This window comes from Cydia amplana, chromosome 14, assembly GCF_948474715.1.
Source record: "Cydia amplana chromosome 14, ilCydAmpl1.1, whole genome shotgun sequence".
In the NCBI taxonomy this organism is placed as follows: Eukaryota; Metazoa; Arthropoda; class Insecta; order Lepidoptera; family Tortricidae; genus Cydia; species Cydia amplana.
Genome location: NC_086082.1, coordinates 3,556,049 through 3,578,662, shown reverse-complemented (window position 1 = coordinate 3,578,662; position 22,614 = coordinate 3,556,049). Strand labels below are relative to the sequence as shown.

Here is a 22,614-nt window from a genome sequence, read left to right as displayed (position 1 = left end):
AATGTCTGTATGGGACCCATTGTCTTAAAGCAATACAAAAGTCACAAATGATAGTCAAAGTCTGGCACCCGCACTTTACTGAACGTTAGAAGCCGTTTCAATGTATGGAAAACCAGGAAATTGCGATTTTGTCGGTGAAATATTGCGTTTAAAATGTATATGGTTGCCATACAATATTTTTTTAAATAAAATGTAAGGAATCGAATTTTGAAATTTAAGGCCTTGTATTTTTTTATTATTCCCATATTTTTTAAATTTCCAATGCATTGTGATAAATTGCTCATTTTCTATCTATAGATGGTCAAGCAGATCTTGTCAGTTGAAAAAGGCGGCAAATTTGAAAAATTTTGGCGCGAAGGGATATCGTCGTCCCATAGAAAATTTGTATTTCGCGCCTATTTCTACTGACAAGATTTTCTTGACCATCTATATTTAACTAGATTTCGTTATACAATTCATCATGTGTCAAATACCCTATTAACAAAAGCTAACAATACGAACATTACTTCTAAAAATCTGCACATATTTGAGGGAACGTATAGATTACTTTTTTTTATTTGTACGTACAAAAAATTTAAATTAAAAAACATGATAATGAGGGTAGAACACAAACTTAGCTTGTAAAAATGGCGCAGTCGGTAGTATAGGATCTACACTTACAAACGTTTGTGAAAAAATTGCTTAAATACTTATAGCTAAGTATGTATTAACTTCAAATTGTTTGTTTTGAACAATCATAATCTTGGTTAGGATTTTTCTAACTTTTTATTTAATTTACTCGCTCATCAGATCGACAGTTTGTGGCATATAATGCATCAACAAAACTACTGGCGGTAGGTCGTTTCTCTAAACCTATTTTAGTTTTGTTGCTTTTCGCCCCTTTTTTTACATACGATTTAACGTAAAAGTCACTGAAAAGGTATATCATTACGCCCAGATTGAAGAAAATTATAAATAGCATAACGAAGGAGGTGTTACATTTTGACACGAATACGCTGGCGAATGCGTGTAAGACGATGAGTCCAAATTGTATCTGAAACAAGAACACACAACATTAATTACATGTGGACTTCCTTAAATTCAATTTTAAAGATAAAGTCATAAAGATACTTATACTAGTTCTAAAGTTCAGGAATTATTTCAACCGGTCAATATAGTAATTTAATTTGTGTAATACAATAACAACACACAGGTACCTGCGCCAAACACGCCCCGATTTTTAAACTAGAATAATTATAGCCTAGCTACTATCAAAATCTCATACAAATAATAAAAATAACGATGGGTGCTTACATTAAAAATTAATAGAATATAATAGAATAGAAACCAATCATTAACTAACTATAATTTGTTGTCATCATTCCATTCTTTTATGTCGCCGTTATGGCCCTAGAACAGTGGTTTTTAACCGGTGATTCCCGAACGGTTGATGGCCCCTTGGGGTTCTGAAGTGGTTTACGACTTTATGTTAATTACTTATCACTAAAAAGTTAAGAACAACTGCCCTAGATCATATGTGAGCAATTAAGATCACTTTTCTACAGACGGATTGCCTACAAATTATTCTAACAAATTTAGTCCTTACCAGCTGAAACGACGTAATATACTTCTTCCACCACAAATATTTCGCCAGGCTAGGGTACGCAGACAACCCATAGTAACCATACATGATAACATGTACGAAAGAGTTGAGCGTCCCTAAGAATATAAGTACATCCGTAGGATTGTACTTGAGGGCGAACCACGAAGCCATCACCATGAGAGAATGGTGGTAGACATGAAGGAAAGACACTTGGTTCGTCTTCTTTCGCAGTACGAAGAACACCGTGTCCAGCAGTTCCGTAATCTTTGCGATGAAGTATATCCAAACGCCACGTATTATCTGAAATTCGATCATGATTACAGGTAAATGTTGCTGAAGCCCTTCCTTTTGCACAGCCGCAGGAGTTGCTAAGCGGGCGAGGCGTTCATAATTAAGAGCCAACAGGAGCTAATATTTAAATATTTTAGGTAAATATACCCGTCTCGCTAACGGAAGCGGCTCCTAAAACTAGTGCGATAAGGACAAGGCGAAAAACCCTTGATATCAGTTTTGAATAGCACGCCTCTCATTGCGGCATAGTCAATTAGTCCATTTTGGCCATTTTTGAAGGGCTCTAGCGCCTTCAAAAACAAAAATATCAAAAAAAGCAAAACGGTCCGACACAGATATTGACAATATTGATCTGTGTTGAAAAAATCATTGCTCTAGCTTCAAAACCCACGGAGGAAACAGTCGAGTACGTTTGTATGGAGAAATGCCACTCCTGTTGGCTCTTAAGTCTAAAGACGCGTCAAGATTATTTTGAACACCTCTTAGCAACTATTGCTGCTGGCTGTATGTAGTTTTGATCGGTATGTGGGATTACATCTACCCACTTGTCCTTTTTCAGGAAGATTTCTGCTGAGGAAGATAAAGAATAAGTACCTATGTTGTTTCCCTGTCTCACTTAACAATACTTTGTAATACGATGGCTGCAATAAACAATTATGATTAGGTATGATTACTTACTCAGCGTACTACGTAGGCGAACAACACAGTTGTTGCGTTCGCTTAGAAGAAAACATTGAAAAACTTACATAAGCTTGGGTTTCCTTTGCTTCAATAGCACAGTGCGAGCTCACCACTCCATATGTGCTCATTTGCCATACACCCTGCGAATAAATATTAAATTATCAAACGTTCGCATAATGGTGTAGTGAACGTTCCTACCGATACGCTTATGGCACTTCGCCAGGTAATGTGACTATTGTTTGTAGAAAAAAGGTACCTACAATAGAATTATTAATATCTAGCTTTTCCGCCCGTTTTACTATATTTTCAAGTGCCATGCTATTGGTCATCACTTTTATGATATCGCCTGACCGTCTGCAAGACGTGTAAACGTTTTTTGCCCTTGGTTCACCGCGAATGTCCCCGATTGTTCCTACATACGAAAAAGCATTGGTTTTTGGCAACGGTAGGTAGCTACTGCCAGAAAAGAGTACTAGATACGACGGGAAAGTAGCATTATTAGCATCGCATTAGTTATTTATTTATTAAAATTATATTACACAAAATACAAAAATAATGTGGAAATGGCAGACTTAATGCCTATAATATAATGGCAATCTCTACCAGTCTACCATTGGGACTTGGAGCTGACGGTTAGCTCTTGTTAAATTTTGACTATTTACCAGATTTAGCTAATGATCGATGAAAAAAAAACTGCAACGACCATTCAGCTGCAGAAAAATCTGTATCAGGGGGGATTAATATGGGGGTCAGGTATTAGCTGACTGTACTTTTTACTTACCATGTAAACAATATAGCAGGATAGCAAAACTTGAAATAAATTGTATACGGCTAAAACATTCGTGAGTTTGTAGGCTGGTCTTTTGGACATGTAGGCGGGTCCCCATTTCAACACAAATGTGATGTACGCGAACCATATTGTGAGAAGTAGCCAAGGTGTGGACATCAGGAACCAATCATCTACGTAATCCACTGAAAATATACATTTTTATTACCTAAATAAAAAAAACGTGGGACAAATACACATTTAAGAGAACTTTAAACATTTCTTCTTCAAATATGGAAGAGCTCCACTAAGAAAGGATTTTTTGGAATTCAAAGCCGAAAATAGGGTTGATTTTTTTCTACTCAGTCAATGTCGCGGGCGGAGGATAGTATGATAAAAATATATGTATTATCTCACATTTATAGACGCGAAATTCGCGAATTCAAAACGCGACAAATTATACATAAACCTTCCTCTTGAATCACTGTATCTATTAAAAAAACCGCATCAAAATCCGTTGCGTAGTTTTTAAAATCAAAGCATACATAGGGACAGACAGACTGCGGGAAGCGACTTTGTTTTATATATACTAATTAGTGATAAATATATATTGTTATTATTCTTTATTCATTTTTTTATATTTTTTTTTATAGAATTTATAGAATTTATAGAAAAAGCTTTATTCAAAAACGCTTAATTTAAACTTAACTAATAAAAACACTGACATAGATTGGTTATAAAGCGTTCCTGAAATGGTCTCCACTCAGCTTCATGTCAAGGAACCTTTGAAGTCCCCGACGCTGGTCTTCCGTGGAAACCCTTTCGAGAGAGCGCAACTATAAGCTATACAATTTAAATTAAATATAATACTACAGTTATACAAATTAAATTAAATATAATTTAGTTAGTTTTTGTTATTATTGTTATTAAAAAAAGGTGACTGAAACCCTTTTCCCTTATATACCTACAAATAGTAAAATAGACTCACCGGCACCCTTATACCAAGACATGGTTGCACAATTTTCAGTTGCTTTTTACCACAAACTATAACTTATAACTTTATAAGTACAACCTATCCTGAATGTAATACACTACCACCACCCGACTACGTTTGTCACTATGTGTGTTACCTCTGTGTTACGTTCGTTTGTTAAAATTGTTAAATTGGGATAGTATTTTATTCGGCATTAATATGTAAAGGTAAAAAAATAGGCCAAGTTACTAAGGCAGTCAAGTAAGGCAGAAATTTTGGCACTCATTTTTTTAACTTAACAAGTCAAACCACTTTTATATGTACTATTGTAATTAAAGATGAAAGGAGAAGAAGAAAATAAATGGATCCAGGTCACTGACAGTATTGCTTATTACTAAAACACTTTTAAAAACAGTAGCTGAAATGGTATCTAGGTAGCAGGTAGCTACTTATCTTGGCGTCAAGTTACCTTTCGGACACCTTGGCGGTATGAATTTCAAAGTCGAATTTCAAAAAGTGGGCACCATAACGCATGAAGATGACCTGGGGAGCATTTTTTATTTACAAGTTTACCTACTTTAAGTTTTAAGGTACTTTAGATTTAATATTAATGTTTTTTTATTGATTTTGTTAATTTTGAAGGATGGTGCAACGATTTTGTTAGCACACACAGTGCAAGTGTTATTTTAAGTATCAAACTTCTATGAAATTATGGCTTTTAAAATAACACTTGTAACACAGCCTGTGCTATCAAAATCGCTGCAGAGTTATCATGATCTGAGGGGGTACCGCGAAAACCGAATTTCGCAAATTGCGGGCATTTTTCCCTGTCACTCTAATTAAGCCTTCATTGGAGTAAAAGAGAAAGATCCCCGCAATTTGCGAAATTCGGTTTTCGCGGTAGCCCCTCTGACTCTAACGTGGGTGGATAAAAGGCTCGGATGTGTAGGTTACCGGTACGTACGTATAATCTCTATAAATATGTAATTATTTATTTATGAAAGACAAGAGCCGAACGGCATTTTTCTTCAAACTTGGCCAGACACACTGCCACGTCTACAATAGGTAGGTCTATTTAATTAAATCATCTACGAAAACCTTGATTTGAAGTGAAATTCTTTAGCGTCGCGTATTAATTAGATTAGGTATGTCTTTCATGAACTTTGGCATTGCAATAGCAAAGTAAATAAGTGTTTTTCGTTAACAACAGAGAAAAAACCGGCCAAGTACGAGTGGGACTCAAACACGGAGGGTTATAGGTTTTAATAAACGATAAACCAAGACATAAAACTATTAAAACGGATTATCAAAAAAAAAACAAATACTTATCATTTATTATCAGGCAACTAAAGTCTATTTTTTTATTCCGTAGACTAAAATGACATTTAATAGTATGAAATGACATTTCATGTTCATACTATGAAATGTCATTTTAGTCTACCGAATAAAAAAATAGACTTTAAGGCCCATATACATGTCACCGTAAAATTGTAAACACTCGTCATATTATAATCTCGCTAGTTACATTATAAACTGACGGTAGGGAGATTATAATCTAACCTAACCTACGTTAGATTATAAACTAACGGGTTCACAATCTTACGGTGTCATATACATACCTTACAAACTAACATAGGTACAATAATAAAAATCTTACAAGCTAAAAAATATTTATTATATCGCGTATATTGAATTTCCGTTCCGTTACTTTTGAAGCGGCATACATCAAAAACAAACAGGTTTATACCTGTCATTCGCTCATCTACCCGCTGGCCATGTGCTGCACCAATTAGTTTTTCTGTTTGATGATTTTTGGCCGATTTTTGAAATTCGACCGCTTGATTTCGTGTATTTCGTTCAGTAATATCTCCACTACTAGGCATGTAAATTCTACTAATATAATTGAAAACGAGTGGTCAATAGGTTCCCAATTTCTGTCGCTCGTATTTCAAAAATCAGCATTTCGCTGTTTTCCACCGATTTTCGAGTGACGAAATCGAGCGATCGAAGTTCAAAAATCGGTCCCCTGCAGACATTTTGGACTAGTCATTGAGTTTTCACTTCTGTCGGCACTGCCGAAATGCAACCCGTTGTTTTTTATTTATTTTTTACGTGTTTTAACACTTTTAACATCATTGGAGAAACGAAAGCCACCAGACACCGAGGGCTTGGGCATTTAGTCCGAATGGGTGAAGATCGTGCAGTCTGGAGAGCGTAATTCCGTACACATAGATTTGATAGATTGGAGTTCGTACATTGAACCGCCATTTCATATCTCTATCGCACGTGCATAATTATATTGCTGTCCAACTCGCAAAGTGGCATTGACGCGCATGGGATAGAGATAGCAGAAATGGCAGGTCAATATAACACTTTAAACTCTCGCGTTTTCTACACATATTTAATTACACAAACGGGTCTACCGCGATATAATTTCATTGTTTTTACCTTTGTTTTTAGCTGAAACGTCGGAATTAAAGGTAAAAACAATGAAATTATATCGCGGTAGACCCGTTTGTGTAATTAAATATGTGGCAGGTCAATGTATGAAATTCTCAGAGTCGGTCTCAGAGTCCTTATTTTATCTAAAATATTCTCTGGTATATGCGTGCGTCCGTGAGGGACAAAACATACGCAATACGACTCTATGATTGGTCGAATTTATTTGTTGCCTATTCTACCATAATCCATACTGACTTTACGGTGGGGAATTAAAAAAAATGTGAGACTGTGACAAGGACAAACAATAATTGAATAATAGCGCTTTCGCTGCTACTCCGCCTACTCCTACTGAAAGATACACAAGACTCCCGTTTGGTTCGGTCATTTCCCCCCACCCCTCATGCCTGATCCAGTTATACTAGATTCATGACTCTGTCACAGCCACTTTGTCAGTAGAAAAGGCAGCATGTTGTTTATAAAATGTAGGCGCGAAATGGCGCGAAGGGTTGATCTCCCATAGAAAATTTAAATTTCGCGCCTTTCCACTGACAAGTTAGGTGTGTTTGAGTATAGCATGTTAAGTGCTTCAAGGTCTATAGAGGCTTGATGGACGTCGATTGTTGAGCTGGACATAAATGGCTGTGCATTACATAGTATCTCTATCTGTCAACCTACTGTCAACCAAGTAATAACAATAACATAACCTACAATCACAAAGTAAGTTAACGTTTATTTCCAAGAGTAATTAAAATTAACTGATAAGTTTATACAACCAATCAAGTTAAATGGTACGCAAAGTTTGTGAAATACGTCGGCTGCGCGTAGCTCGCGGTCACGCTCTGTGAGTGTGGAATTTTAAAGATAAAATCTAATTTAATAAAAGTTTGTTATCAATTGATAAACTGATAAGAATGGTTATTTGCTCGGTAACGTTACTCGGTCTGTGTGCGTTTGTTTCACAGACGGGAAGCGCCGAGATTGCAACGATGACGAAGGATTTAAAAGTGTTGGTTTCTTCGAATGATTACCCTGAGGCGGGGTTGCAGGTTCTACGGGAACAGTGAGTGTTAACTTTGATTATTAAATAAAAATTGTCTTTTACACATAGTTTAACACATTTAGTGCCGAAAACCCGACTATTGGCTATTAATTTTATGATTTCGTTCCCAGGCCGAACGACCCGATAGTCGGGATCGAGGTACTACAGCTTTTTTGTGGCCTGGTGCGGATGTCTATATTTGGCTGGGTGGCAATGAATGTGTTCATAAAGTACCATCACGCTCCGTGATTGTTGCGCCATTTAGGGTCCTAGCTAAATTGGTTGTTCAATATAAGTTTTGTTTTGTGGAAATTCTATAGCGTAAGCGCTATAGAATTTCCAGTTTAGCAAGAACTCTAAATCGCATAACAATCCCGTGTGGTGACTGTACAAATGTACATGCATTTATTTACTTCAATATTTAAATTAATTCTGTAACTTATCTCATGTCTCTTCATTCCATATAAGATATCTCAATTATTTTGTATTTCAAGTACCTACCAAATAACCTCTTATTCTCTTAACAATTAAGTTGTTCTGTTTATCATGCCAGGTTATCAACCTCTGTCTTTTTGCATCTATCCTAATGGCTACCACTAAATATAATTATAAGTTTGAGAAAAAATTATGAGGGTAATTCAAATAAAATTCAATATTACAGTTTCACGGTTCTCGAGAGTCGGTACAACAACTTTGGTGAAGAAGGCATTACACAAAACAAGGAGGAACTGCTCCGACTAGCTCCTGGCATCTCGGCCCTGGTCTGGGTGTCACACCACCCTATCACTAAGGAACTGCTAGACAAAGCTGGTAGGTCATATGGTGATAAGTTTTTGGCAAAAATTCCATTTTATCGCTGACTGTACTTTTTTTTCCACAAGCAACTAATACTCATTGAGACAATTCTAAAAACCCCAAACAGAATTAGGGTTCGTTTTCATACAAAAGTAGTCAACAAATAGGTTGTTACAATCACTAAGTTAGTTAAATGTAGTCATTTTTATCTTATCTCTGCGAGTATTACATAAAGGTTATCAATTATTTAACCTAGACTGTTATAAAACATGTAATCAATGTTATCTTCTCTGCCATATTATCTTCTACTCCGACAGCCAATAACATAAAATAATAAAGGCTGAATATCCAAATAAAATCAGGCGCCTCTTAACCTTTTAACCGCCAGCAATTTTTGATCGAGCGTGCTCGTGTCGCCACCGACAGTAATTGTACCACACAGAGTAAGGTTGTCATAGTTACGGGAGTTATAAATGTGCTGTAAAAACCAAATCAGATCTTTGTCTTATTTATCAGACTGTGGCGAAATGAGCTGGATATGTAATGTCTTATATATCACACTCTGGCGGTTAAAGGGTTAAAGCCGTAACACATTATCGTACCGCACCGCGACCTCGGTGCGCCGCACCCATATGTGAGAGCGAGAAAAAGATATCTCTTTCTCGCCATAACAGACTACCGCAGCGCAGCGCACCGTAGCCTGTTACGGATTTTACCCATTTGGAGAATCTGATTTGGAAAAAAGAAAATATTTTTTTGTTTCGTATGAATTAAAAATTCTCTTTTTAGGGTTCCGTAGCCAAATGGCAAAAAACGGAACCCTTATAGATTCGTCATGTCTGTCTTGTCTGTCTGTCTGTCCGTCCGTCCGTATGTCACAGCCACTTTTCTCCGAAACTATAAGAACTATATACTGTTGAAACTTGGTAAGTAGATGTATTCTGTGAACCGCATTAAGATTTTCACACAAAAATTGAAAAAAAAAACAATAAATTTTGGAGGTTCCCCATACTTAGTCAAAAACTCAAAACCCCCCCCCCCCCTGTAATTTCCAAAATAAGAGAATAATAAAACTAAAAAAAATATATGATGTACATTACCATGCAAAATTCCACCGAAAATTGGTTTGAACGAGATCTAGTAAGTAGTTTTTTTTAATACGTCATAAATCGCCTAAATACGTAACCCTTCATGGGCGAGTCCGACTCGCACTTGGCCGCTTTTTTGCTCTGGATACACCTTCATTAGAGTTTTAAAGTGCTACCCACAATTAATTTTACCAGCTGTGAACCTGTATTTAAAAAAAAATACCATCGCTAATAGCTCCATCCATGGACGTTTCTAGCTGATGGATTAAATACATTTAGTTACAAATTTTAATAGAACTGCCACCCCCCGGCGACGCTCTTGGCTTCATCTAAGATAAATGATTACCAGCCTTTACCGTTCCAGGTCCTTCTCTCAAAGTGGTGGCAACTGCATCTGCCGGCTACAACCACTGCAATGTAGACGAGCTCAAGGCGCGCGGCATCAAGTTATCAAACACACCAGACGTGCTCAGTCCTGCGGTCGCCGAGGTCGCTATTGCGTTGATGCTAGGCGCAGGCAGGCGCTTTACGGAGAATTTGGAGCAAGTTCACAGGTAATGTTGCTGTTATATTTGTTGTAGCCGTATGTCAATAAAACAACCAAAAATCTGAAATGGTTATTTATTATTTTTGGTTTAAGTCATGTTAACTTACAAGTAAAAAAAATACCTTTGCATGTATACTTATATTTTTGCAAAATTATCCTTAAATTTATGTGCAAAACAATAATAATGTATGTACCAAAAAGTATTTTGGATAATTTCTATAAACCGATATCTCATTATTGTAATACTTTCAGCAAGGCAACATAACATTTAATTAACTTCTAAACTTATATGACTCTATAATAACTTAGTTGTTGGATTTATTTGAATTTTGTACCATTATGTACCTATATTTTATAAAACTACCTGCTAAAAATTGTACCATAATGGATAGCAAAAATACCAACGTACAACTGTTAGCTGCAAAAACAAATTAGGTAATAAGATGGCATAAAATTAGATTTAACTTTGGCAAGCCTAACACATTCAAGATTTTTCCTTCTCTTCATCAGAACTGTCATCCCTTCCTAGTGGTTCCTTTTTTTCTTCACTCATAGCCTCCCAATAAGAAGGTGGTGCGGACCCACTAGCTTCCAAAGAACTGTCAAGTCTATCAATCACTTGTACAGGTATCTCCAGCACTAAGTTACGGTGTGGCATCGATATAACAGCGGTGATAGCTACGGCATAATCTCTGGCTATAATCTCTGAGTGATCTATTGATGCAAGGCCCGCTGGAATGGTAATTTCATCCGAGAATGTTTTGGTTTCACCACTCTGCACGGCACCATATTTAATATCAGTTTCTTTTACGTCTTCAACAATTAACACTGTCACCGGATTTCACTACGGAGTTAGCCATAGTAGCTTTAAGGTTCATAATGCTCTTCTTGCTTGAAAATAAAGAGGTTAATTGAAACAAACTAGTCTGTTCTCCGTAAACGGTTGGTTCGGTTGGCAATCTTGGAGTCACTCCGGAAACAACAGTTACTTTCTTCTTGTAATGCTTGTTAAAGCTCAATAACTCTGATTTTTAGGGTTCCGTAGCCAAATGGCAAAAAACGGAACCCTTATAGATTCGTCATGTCTGTCTGTCTGTCCGTCTGTCCGTCTGTCCGTCTGTCTGTCCGTCCGTATGTCACAGCCACTTTTCTCCGAAACTATAAGAACTATACTGTTGAAGCTTGGTAAGTAGATGTATTCTGTGAACCGCATTAAGATTTTCACACAAAAATAGAAAAAAAACAATAAATTTTTGGGGTTCCCCATACTTCGAACTGAAACTCAAAAATTTTTTTTTCATCAAACCCATACGTGTGGGGTATCTATGGATAGGTCTTTAAAAATGATATTGAGGTTTCTAATATCATTTTTTTCTAAACTGAATAGTTTGCGCGAGAGACACTTCCAAAGTGGTAAAATGTGTGTCCCCCCCCCTGTAACTTCTAAAATAAGAGAATGATAAACCTAAAAAAAATATATGATGTACATTACCATGTAAACTTCCACCGAAAATTGGTTTGAACGAGATCTAGTAAGTAGTTTTTTTTTTATAGGTCATAAATCGCCTAAATACGGAACCCTTCATGGGCGAGTCCGACTCGCACTTGGCCGCTTTTCCAATTTGATGCGGACATAGTATTTTATATTGCACCAAACTGTGTATTGAGGGCTCTTGTTCATGTATTTTAGTGAACCTGGTATGTTTTGTGGTAGTTGATAGTTAAATTCAGTCTCATAACTCCCTGCTGGCAATGGTTCTCCTTTTGCATTCTCATAAATGATGTTTTCTACATCCACATAGTTTTCCGAATTCCTGTATGTACATAGTTGATTATTTGACTTCTGGAAGTCATCGTCGAGTACTAGCCATCCATGCCCTTTCAGAGACACTATTATCTTACTAAAAACAGTTTCTTTGTCCAAACAATACTTGATCTTGCCTGAAACTGTGCTTCCTGGCGTGTACACCCCATCCACTGGCTTACATAAGTTGATTTCGCAGTACAATCCCATGATGGTGATGTTTTGATCACAATTTCACAACAAATACGTCCTCTTTCAAATATTTGTGATCATTAATGTTAATGCATTTGTTAACCGACTTCAAAAAAAAAGGAGGTTCTCAGTTTGACCCGTATGTATGTATGTATGTATGTATGTATATTTGTTCGCGATTATCTCGCGTTTGGCTGAACCGATTTTGATGCGGTTTTCAAAAAAGTGTTTCTTACATTCTGGAGAAGGTTTTAGTATACATAGATCTGAGCTGATGCTGAACCCTGGCTGTACCTAGTGGAACTCAGGTTTGGTGCAACATAGGCTCACGCTGTTTTGGTCATCCGTCACATCTTTATGAGCACTTGGGAGAGCAGTACCCAAGATAGAGCTGATGCTGAACCCTGGCTGTACCTAGTGGAACTCAGGTTTGGTGCAACATAGGCTCACGCTGTTTTGGTCATCCGTCACATCTTGATGAGCACTTGGGAGAGCAGTACCCAAGATAGAGCTGATGCTGAACCCTGGATGTACCTAGTGGAACTCAGGTTTGGTGCAACATAGGCTCACGCTGTTTTGGTCATCCAACACGCCTTGATGAGCACTTGGGAGAGCAGTACCCAAGATAGAGCTGATGCTGAACCCTGGATGTACCTAGTGAAACTCAGGATGTATACCTAGTGGAACTCAGGTTTGGTGCACCATAGGCCCACGCTATTTTGGCCATCCGTCACATCTTGATGAGCACTTGGGAGAGCAGTACCCAAGATAGAGCTGATGCTGAACCCTTGCTGTACCTAATGGAACTCAGGATGTACCTAGTGGAACTCAGGTTTGGTGCAACATAGGCCCACGCTATTTTGGTCATCCGTTACATCTTGATTAGCACTTGGGAGAGCAGTACCCAAGATAGAGGTGATGCTGAACCCTGGCTGTACCTAGTGGAACTCAGGTTTGGTGCAACATAGGCCCACGCTATTTTGTTCATCCGTCACATCTTGATGAGCACTTGGGAGAGCAGTACCCAATATAGAGCTGATGCTGAACCCTTGCTGTACCTAGTGGAACTCAGGTTTGGTGCAACATACACACTTTGTTTTGGTTATCCGACTTGTCGTCGTGTGCCTATGTTGCAGAGTTCCGCTAGGTGGGTCGATGAACTTTTTTCTAACTGCCTTTAAAAAAAGGACGTTCTCAGTTTGACCCGTATGTATGTATGTATGTATGTATGTGTGTTCGTGATTATCTCGCGTTTGGCTGAACCGATTTTGATGCGGTTTTCAGAAAAGTGTTTGTTACACATTCTGGAAAAAGTTGTGGATGGTTTGAAAAACCAATTGGACCCGGTAGGTGGCCATGCTATCGGTATACCTACCAACAAATTTAAGTTGCTGAAACCGATTTAGATAAAATAGTGGGAGTGGGAGCAATATACATACAAATCGTTTAGCACCGAAACGTCATATTATGTTGTGACGCAGTTATCATCGAGTTAGGCCATCCCCAACATTAGTAGGTAGTTACTAGCCCAAAACTAAATGGAGAGCCTAAAAAACTAGTATTTTAGCCCAAAACCTAAAATAAATGAAGTACCTACCTATCACTAAAAAGTAAAAAATAAAATAAAATAAATAAAAGAAAGAATTAAAAAATTAAAAATAAACCCAAAATAAAATAACTTAATATAATATCTTTATAATATCTTTTTTAAAAAAAGGGAACCGCCTTCAAAAAACCAACCCACTGAAAAGCACAAAATAATTTCTATATGGCACTCCTCTACGTGTCCAGTCCCTATCCCGTCAAAAGCAAATTTCTGCCAAAAAGTAATTAATACCTAATAATAAGAAAATTAATAATCATCCGGGTAATTACTTAGTTTTTGAAGGCGGTGCCAAACCAACAAAAACATTCTTTACTACCAATCAGAAAAAAAATACGAGTACGTTGTAGTACCTACAAGAACTAAATTAATGAGTAAACCAACTATGTCTTTATAATGCAAGTAAGTGAAGCGTTCGTTCTTCGTTGTCTAAAATATCGGTTCTCAAAAATTTTGGTTTGGCACCGACTTCAAAAACTAAGTAATTACCCGGATGATTATTAATTTTCTTATTATTAGGTATGAATTACTTTTTGGCAGAAATTTGCTTTTGACGGGATAGGGACTGGACACGTAGAGGAGTGCCATATAGAAATTATTTTGTGCTTTTCAGTGGGTTGGTTTTTTGAAGGCGGTTCCCTTTTTTTATTTGTTTTATCTGATAGTGTTATCTCAGTTGTAATGTTTCTAATAGAACACATGATAGTAAATACTAACTTTTATGAATAAACTAGCTCAACTATTGGAATGTGTCATCTTTTGTTTGGAATTGTGGGCGTTGTTTCCCTTATGTTATTTAGGAAAAACCAAACAAAATTAAGAATTCAATGCATGCATGATGCATAGTTTATTTACACTAATAATCTAATTTAATTAAACCCTATGTACTTGGAAATAGAGTCTAAAATGCTATTTATGAAATGCACTTAGCTTTGACAGTTAACAGACAGCGCGTTCATGATAACAATTTTATATAGGCTGCGTTCGGTTGACTAAATGAATGAATACTTGGCCAAGTAATCGGTATTAACACATAGCTACTTGCGTGCTTAATTCCTAGTGAATTTAGTTTGACCTATAAATTTTCTTCAATCACTAGGTTTAGACGGCGTAATTGGCATGGACTGTGCATGGACTAGTTTTTTTTTGTAATTCCCTTTTCTTTTTCTAGAGTATTGCATCCACTTTCGATCCTTTTCTTTTCGACGAATCATTGATGTCCTCGGCCATCACTTCCCAGTAGGTCGGTGGATCATCCCAGCTAGAAACGCAATAGCTGTCCTCATCGCTGCTCGATAGAGTTTTTATTACTTGAAATGGTATTTCTAGAGGCATATCTATATATAAGCCCGGTAATCTGACAACAGTAATTACAGCATAATCTCGGGATAAAAATTTACAATGCTCGATCGAAGCAAAATGTTCAGGAATTGTGATTTCGGCAGTGAATTTCACTATTTCACCACCTGGTATAGTCTCATAACTATATCGAGCACCCTCTACATTGGTATAATTTTTAAAAACGCTGCCTCCCATAGAAGTGAACTGGTCAAGTTCTGATATTTTCACTTGAATACCTTTGATTGTTTTATTCGTATTGTTGGTGATCTCATATTCCACTTTCACACACTCGCCGGCTCTGAGAACCGAAGTCATCATAAGGGCCTTTAGTTTGACAATGTATTTTTTACCTAGGCATAGAGGGTTGATTTGGAGTAAGCTTTTCTGGCCACCGTAAACTAAAGGCTCCATGGTAAGACGTGGTGTCTGAACGGAAATCACGTGTATCTCTTTTTCGTACTGCTTGTCCGGTCTGAAAACATTCAGCATCTCAAATTTAATAGATACAACATACTTGACATAGCATTTCACAAGGTACTTCACCGTTTCCTTATAGTAGTCTATTGATGCCGGAATATTATGAGGGAGTTGAAAACTGAACTGAGTATTGAATTGTCCTACTGGATGAGAGTCCGATTCGAAAGTGTATAAAACTTCGTCTAAATGAACGTAAATTTCGTCGTTGGTGTATGTATACATGCGTCTTCTTCTCTTCTTCGTTAAATCTTCTAGGTAGAGATGTCCACGACCCTTTAAGGATACAGTTATCGATCTAAAGTTGTATTCTTCATCGATGGCGTATCTTATTCCTCCGGATACGAAGCTTCCAGGTTGGTACGTGTGTCTCCCGTCATCTGGTTTACACAAACTTATTTGACAAAAAATCCCCATAACGAATGTGTCGTTCGAGTATTTCTGCACTATTTCATTATAAAATGTAGGTACTGTCCGTTCGATTTTCTTCTAAACATTGAAGCGGGCGGATATTTCGTTCTCGTTTCGTCATTATCATAACCAGATAAGGTTAATCCATTTATCTTTAAGATACAATACTCACTACAAAAGATCATAGGTAAGTTTTGTTTATTCACAGGGATGTTGCGGATGCAGATTTTTTGACATCCGCGGATGCGGATGCGGATATTTGAAGGCTCACATCCGCGGATGCGGATGTCAAGATTAGGTCCTACTTAGAAAACGTCAAATTTTACATTTTTAGTATTTTTTTATTTAAAAAAAACTAAACTTTTAGTATTTGAGCAAGAATATAGGTGTGTTATATTTAATAAACAGTAACTTCGCCGACTTTTCTGGATCTAGACGATTTCGTTATAGGTAATGACGAAATTACCTAGCACTTACGCCGCCGCTAAGACGTTCCTGTACCGACTTGTTCGACATCCGCATCCGCATAAGCTCCGCATCGATTTTATGCGGATGTTGAAAATAATGCGGAAGTTCCGCGGTTGCGAATGCGGATGTTCGCAACATCCCTGTTATTCATCAATAATTTCTCTTTGCAGTGGACAATGGGAGATAGGTTTCCAGAAAGTGTTGGGCCAGGAGATCCGCGGCAGCACGGTCGGTGTGTTCGGCCTCGGAGGCATCGGACAGGCCATCGTGAAGAGACTGGCCGGGTTCGAGGTTGAGAAGTTCCTTTACACTGGACACAGGGAGAAGCCACAAGGTAATTGAAATGTTTTCATTGGTGAGTTTTGTGACACCATGTTAGAGTCTGTGCGGAAAGAGAAGAGTCGTGGAATGTATGGGGCCCAATACATTCCACAACTCTTCTCTTTCCGAACAGACTAATGTTTAGGTACAATAGGTCTCCTTGATCAATCAGCAACCGTTTTTGTACAATCGACGGCGCGGAGTTATTACAGATATTTTTTTAATTTTGGCACTTCAGCGATAAATACATTAGTTATCGTTTATAAATTCCATTTAAGTGTAGCGCACACACTTAAATGGAATGGAACGCGTTATCTGAGTGAGTACCTGATTCTCGAGTAGAAAGAATACCTATAACTCTGTCGAAATTATAACCACACTACTGGACCGCCGTTTTCAAGGACCCTTGCCTTGTTTGTTAATACACTCCGCTTAATACTTCAAAAATAACTACCTGGTTTATTAAATCCCTTTGATTATTACTAAAAACTCACAAAATATTTCAGCGAAGGCACTCGGCGCCCACTTTGTATCCAAGGATGAGCTCCTAGCTCAAAGCGATTTCGTGATCCTCGCGGTGCCCTTGACCAATGAGACCAAACTGATGGTGAACAAGGAACTGCTGGGGAAGATGAAGAGGAACGCCATACTTATCAACGTTGGCAGGGGTGGTAATTATATTGCGAAACAACTAAGACTGTTACAGTATAGTTTGTAGCTTTCTAATAGACCCCGAAGGCTAATCCTATTGTCTATTGTTCACTAAAACCGCACGTGCTACTTACCTGCAAAAAAGGGTCCTAATTATTCTATTTGGCACCTGAGCGCGGGCTAGTCCAACGCTCATAAAACCAGTGTAGGTGCGCTCTCCGATAACGCGCCTTTGTTACGCATCTCGATGACACATTTTAGACTGGTTCTGTAGCGTTCGACTCGCCGGCACTCAGTAACCGAAGTACCGATTTTTTATGCAGGTGGTTGTGGCACGTGGCACGAGCGGTTTTTCTCAACAATAGACAATAGGATTAGCCTTCGGGGTCTATTAGAAAGCTACAAACTATACATTTAGCTGATTTACCGCTCTAGCACAAGGCGGACACGCCATACATCGAAAATCATTGGCGTTTATATGTGTGAACGGCACGTCTGTACACGCGTCATTGTGTGAGTAAGCCGCTTAGGGCTGACTCTCGTGCGGCGCGCGGCGCGGGGAACTCGGGGAAGGCTAAGCCCACAGACAATCAAACCTCTAGACATAGCATAGTCGCGCTACCCCCTCTGCCACACATACGGTAGCGTTACTCCATCTTCGAGTCAATCCCGTGCCGTGATTGGTCCGTGTCTTTGAACGGACCAATCACGGCACGGGATTCGCTCACCTCGTCCCCCCGCACCCCCGTATTTTTGGCAGCATCGGTTTCATGAAAGAATTGGCCTAAGCTCAGTCTAGAGGTTGGATTGTCAGTGGCTAAGCCGAAGCTTGCCAAGGCCGGCCGAAGTGACACGACGAGCCGCCCGCGCCCCGGCATTTTGAACGTTCGTCCGTCATCGCGTCGCTAACCGAACTGAGCGCGCGGCTAAAACTCGGCTAACTGCTGTCGAGGGGCGAGGTAATCCGAGTCGGGGCGGGGCGGTGCGTGTCCGTTCTGTATGATAATACTATTACTTATTCTGTGGCTCTAGTGCGGTAACTAGCACTATACGTGCGTATGTCGAAAATTTTAAGGGCCATATGTACTGTAAAACGTTGTACTATACACGTGCGAAAAGTTAATTCGCAACTCGTGTTGATTTAAATCTCACTCACTCACTCGTTGCTAATTTCGTACTTTTCGCACTTTTATCGTAATGTAGGTACTATTGTTCAAATTGTTGACTGACTGGCCAAAAAAATTAGCAAAGCAAAAATAAAGCCAATATTTATGGACGATTTCCTTAGAACGCTCCAAGTTTGACTAAAACGTCTTCTCTGAGCCCATCACACATTTTTTTTTATACCACATCGGTGGCAAACAAGCATACGGGCCGCCTGATGTTAAGCAGTCACCGTAGCCTATAAATAAAATAAAAATAGCCTTTATTTCCCTGGAAAGTAGGTAGGTACATAGTTTTTTTTTACTTATTAACGTATTTTTAAAAACTAAATAAAACAAAATTAAAATACTAAAAAAAAAATTAGGTGGTAACAATTGGTTTAGGTATTACGCGGGAATCATCCATTTTTGGACGAAGGCCTCCTCCATCTCATGCCAGTCGTTCCTGTTTTGGGCCAAGCGGGTCCAGTGGTTTCCGGCCACTGACACGATGTCATCTTTCCAGCGGCAAAAAGGATGTCCGTGTTTCCGTTTGCCCTCTGCTCGTCTGGTGAACCAGTGCACAACACGTTGACTCCATCGGTTGTCGTTTAGTCTTGCGACGTGTCCGGCCCATTTCCATTTAAGTTTCGCAGTCATTTCTAGTGCGTCGATGATTTTTGTTTTAGACCTTATGTCGCTGCTCCTGATGCGGTCCTTCAGCTTGTAACCTAGCATACTGCGCTCCATCCTAGCATACTGCGCTCCATCGTAGCCTATGGACGCCTGCAACTCCAGACGTGTTACATGCGCGTTGCCGACCTTAAACGCCACCTTAAACACACCTCTCTCTCTCTCTCTCTCTGACAGCAATTTAATAAACAAATCTCTGGTACATCAGTAGGCACCTACTAATTTTTTTCATCTGTTCGGTTTCGCCAGATCTCGTAGACCAAGACGCCCTATATGACTCGTTGAAGAACAAAGATATCTACGCCGCCGGACTAGATGTGACCACCCCCGAGCCGCTTCCCAAGGATCATAAACTGCTGTCCCTGTCCAACCTTTGTAAGTGACAAGTTTTTTATAGTGGAGTCTGAATCTGATGAAATTGTCCGATCTAATCAGGCCGTGCGGACGCAAACGCCAATTTGATTCACCAATCAAATCAGCAGGTGTGTACGTGTGGACGCTAGATGAGATTGGCGCCAATTATTTTCCTGATCAAATCGGTCGATTTTTCCCAGCTCGTCTGGATACGGCTTAATTTTTAGACTCCGAGCACCCTGCTAAGTTTTCATGACAAGTGAAAATTCTGTCACAAGTATTGATATACTAGGAGTGGGACCCTTTCTTTATTTGTAACACAGAAATTGTGACCAATAAACGATTTTTCATTTAATTTCAATTCTAAACGTCAAGTAAGGAATATGTACGCATTGTCATTGCCAAGATTATTCACACAGGGCAAGTCAATAGAAAAAAAGCTTTATGTCCACGCAATAAGAGCCAAAAAGACGTCGCTCGGCTCGGCTCGGTCGCCTCACGTCGCCGGGTTCTAACTTGTACCTTTACAATGAGTTTATATCGATTTTATAGTCTGGGAAAAAAGAGTAGAAATTAAAAAGTGGCAATACTGTAGTATTGTCCCTTTCAAATCAATCTAAAAAAAACGGGACGACACTACAGTGTTGCCACTTTTTAATTCCTACTCTTTTTTGTCAGACTGTATAATAATTGCCAGCACAGACCTGCTGGGTTTTTTTTTATTTGTATTTCAGTAAAATAATTGTATTTATGTGGATATTGGAAACAACCCAATTTTTTGGTTCCAGTCGTACTTCCCCACATCGGCAGCGCCACTGTGCGTACGCGCAACGACATGGCGACCCTGGCGGCGCGCAACGCCGTCAACGCACTGACCGGGAATCCCCTGCTCACGCCTGTGCTTTCTTGAGTGCGGTAGTGAGCGATCGCGGGACAGTGGTTATTGATGTGCCCAAATTGCGAAATTTCTACATAGAAAAATCTCGGAAACTTTTCATACTTTTGTATGGGAATCGAAATTTTAAAATTTATCGAAATATTTGTCTGTATGAATATACAGACAAATATGACAATATATTATGAGAATTCATAGCTATAATAGTCCTAAGTCATTTTGAGACAATTGAATGACAGCAATCTTGTCAACGTCAGTGACGAGTGATATTTTTATCAATGCCGAATTTAGTAGGTATTTAGAAAAAAAAAATTAAATACGAAATATTATTTATTTCTTGATAAAATTGCTGTACAAAATGTTAAATAGACAAATAATTTTATTTCTAATAATGTTAAATTACTTTAAAGTTGAAGGTGTTACCTTGTCATTGAATAAATGAAATTGTTTATTACATAACCATTGTTTTCTTAACACACAATAAGTTTTTTATTATTAAAAATCATATATTGGCCACAACTTGGCACAGAGTAAAAAATAAGCATTAAATTACAGATAGACATTTTAGTTTTTAGAATACAATATCTTAGAGTCAAGTATTTACAAACATATAGACGTAGAGTATTACATCATAAAAATCATCAGTCTCAAAAATAACTGGTATTTTAAACGTATTGAATAGTTAAAATGATGTTTTAAATATGCAATTTTTTGAGACTAATTGATTCTAGGACTACCACAGATTTTACCATGCAAGTCTGCCTAAACTAATACTGCACTAACATTAAAATGACAAAAAATGGGACTGCTTTCACTTGTCTATTTGGTGGAAATTAGGGAATGCTCCGGGTACTGAGTTTGTATGCCAAGAACTAGGAATTCCGGGTTCCGGTACTGTATTTGTATAGAAAACCAGTAACGGCAGCACTCCCTAGTGGAAATGCCACACTCTGTCACTGCAAAGTCTGTGTAGAATTAGCTTGCTGACTTGGTTTAGGTGTTTACTCGTTTAGTTATTCTCAAGGTGCATCCTGGACGACAGCAGCCAGGTCTTTTAGGAATGGTTCTATCTGACTCTCTAAAGATAGAATGTGGCCGGTGTTGCAGTTGTCGCTGCCGATGAAAGTTATCACTAGAGGCAGCTTGTTCATTTGTATCACCTGGAAATTTTAACACAAATCTCACAACAATCTCGCGGATTATTGAGACTAATGCTGACCACAAGAGTGCCGGATTACTGGAAGTTAGAGCAAATCTGCATATTACTTTGATGTGTTTTAAGCATGTTGTAGAAAATTTTTTTATTAAAATACTAAATTCAAAGAAAATTCTACTGTTGTACTCCAATTTCAGTGCCGGATTACTGGGTATACCGGACCATCAAGGTGCCGGATTATCGAGATTTCACTGTATTTATAAACACAAGCAAAGCACAACAAGGCAGGACATGTTAGACATGACGTTAGTACATAGCATTTTACTGACTGCATGCTTAGTACGGAAAACATCTTAGGTAAGGTAGAGGCCAAAATCCATCAAGATAATCTAGAAATGTAAAAAGCAAATTACCTTACTTTCTTAGTATCTTACCTGATAACTGGAATACATTGATATGATAGTCTTGTTCCTGCCTAAGCCAAGTTTGCTGGCCTGATCAGTTGCCATACCGAACGTTGATATGAAATTAGGCCTTAGAGCAAGCTGCGGCGCCCTTTCAGTCACCGCTCGCACCAAAGGTACTCCATCTCTGTCCGTTATTATTATGCTGTGTAAGCCATTTACTCTGTAATGTGAATAAACAAAGTTAAAACTGTTAACATGCTTTCCGCTCACTTTATGTGCAACTTGAACTGTGAACATACTTTTCTAATAGATGGTTCAAATATTTACGCAAATCATCAACCATTATGGGCGTTAACGATTAATTTTAATATGGAATAAAAACAAAATCGTCTCGTATCGCGTTGAGATTGTTGGTTGACAGCTGACATTAGTGACATTTGATTGAATGTTGTTCAAGACATTGATAAAGAATCTGAAATCAAACTAAGATTACGTTAC

The 22,614-nt window shown here is 38.3% G+C and overlaps 3 protein-coding genes across 4 annotated transcripts; 1 reads left to right on the top strand and 2 right to left on the bottom strand.

Moving 5' to 3' along the window:
• Positions 1–769: 769 nt before the first annotated feature.
• Positions 770–4,340, bottom strand: LOC134654316 (very long chain fatty acid elongase 7-like). The gene is made up of 5 exons (XM_063509780.1): positions 4,309–4,340; positions 3,336–3,526; positions 2,620–2,694; positions 1,586–1,882; positions 770–1,033 (listed from the first exon to the last, which is right to left on the bottom strand). Exons 1-5 carry the CDS (start codon positions 4,328–4,330, stop codon positions 770–772), a joined length of 849 nt encoding a protein of 282 aa, XP_063365850.1. The 5' UTR covers positions 4,331–4,340.
• A 3,075-nt stretch (positions 4,341–7,415) lies between these two features.
• LOC134653914 (glyoxylate reductase/hydroxypyruvate reductase-like) lies at positions 7,416–20,595 on the top strand. Of its 2 annotated transcripts, XM_063509279.1 has the most exons (8): positions 7,416–7,452; positions 7,698–7,795; positions 8,436–8,584; positions 10,022–10,211; positions 16,668–16,831; positions 17,325–17,489; positions 19,554–19,679; positions 20,447–20,595. In XM_063509279.1, exons 2-8 carry the CDS (start codon positions 7,722–7,724, stop codon positions 20,566–20,568), a joined length of 990 nt encoding a protein of 329 aa, XP_063365349.1. In that variant the 5' UTR covers positions 7,416–7,452; positions 7,698–7,721; the 3' UTR covers positions 20,569–20,595. The 2 variants fall into 2 exon arrangements, with proteins under 2 accessions (XP_063365349.1, XP_063365348.1); XM_063509278.1 differs by lacking the exon at positions 7,416–7,452 and having other exon boundaries at positions 7,552–7,795.
• Positions 20,596–21,542: 947 nt separating this feature from the next.
• On the bottom strand, positions 21,543–22,544 carry LOC134653797 (ragulator complex protein LAMTOR3 homolog). The gene is made up of 3 exons (XM_063509164.1): positions 22,416–22,544; positions 22,144–22,336; positions 21,543–21,713 (listed from the first exon to the last, which is right to left on the bottom strand). Exons 1-3 carry the CDS (start codon positions 22,457–22,459, stop codon positions 21,573–21,575), a joined length of 378 nt encoding a protein of 125 aa, XP_063365234.1. The 5' UTR covers positions 22,460–22,544; the 3' UTR covers positions 21,543–21,572.
• Positions 22,545–22,614: the final 70 nt, after the last annotated feature.

Coding starts and splice junctions, on each gene's coding strand:
- LOC134654316 (XM_063509780.1), bottom strand. CDS start 4,330: ATGTCTTGGTATAAGGGTGCCG. Junction 2,695..3,335: donor CCTGCTATATTGTTTACATG/GTAAGTAAAAAG, acceptor ATTTATTCGCAG/GGTGTATGGCAAATGAGCAC. Junction 1,034..1,585: donor ATATTACGTCGTTTCAGCTG/GTAAGGACTAAA, acceptor TTCTTGTTTCAG/ATACAATTTGGACTCATCGT.
- LOC134653914 (XM_063509278.1), top strand. CDS start 7,647: ATGGTTATTTGCTCGGTAACGTTACTCGGTCTGTGTGCGTTTGTTTCA. Junction 10,212..16,667: donor AATTTGGAGCAAGTTCACAG/GTAATGTTGCTG, acceptor TTCTCTTTGCAG/TGGACAATGGGAGATAGGTT. Junction 16,832..17,324: donor ACACAGGGAGAAGCCACAAG/GTAATTGAAATG, acceptor AAAATATTTCAG/CGAAGGCACTCGGCGCCCAC.
- LOC134653797 (XM_063509164.1), bottom strand. CDS start 22,459: ATGGTTGATGATTTGCGTAAATATTTGAACCATCTATTAGAAAA. Junction 22,337..22,415: donor TTGAACCATCTATTAGAAAA/GTATGTTCACAG, acceptor TTCACATTACAG/AGTAAATGGCTTACACAGCA. Junction 21,714..22,143: donor CAATGTATTCCAGTTATCAG/GTAAGATACTAA, acceptor TAAAATTTCCAG/GTGATACAAATGAACAAGCT.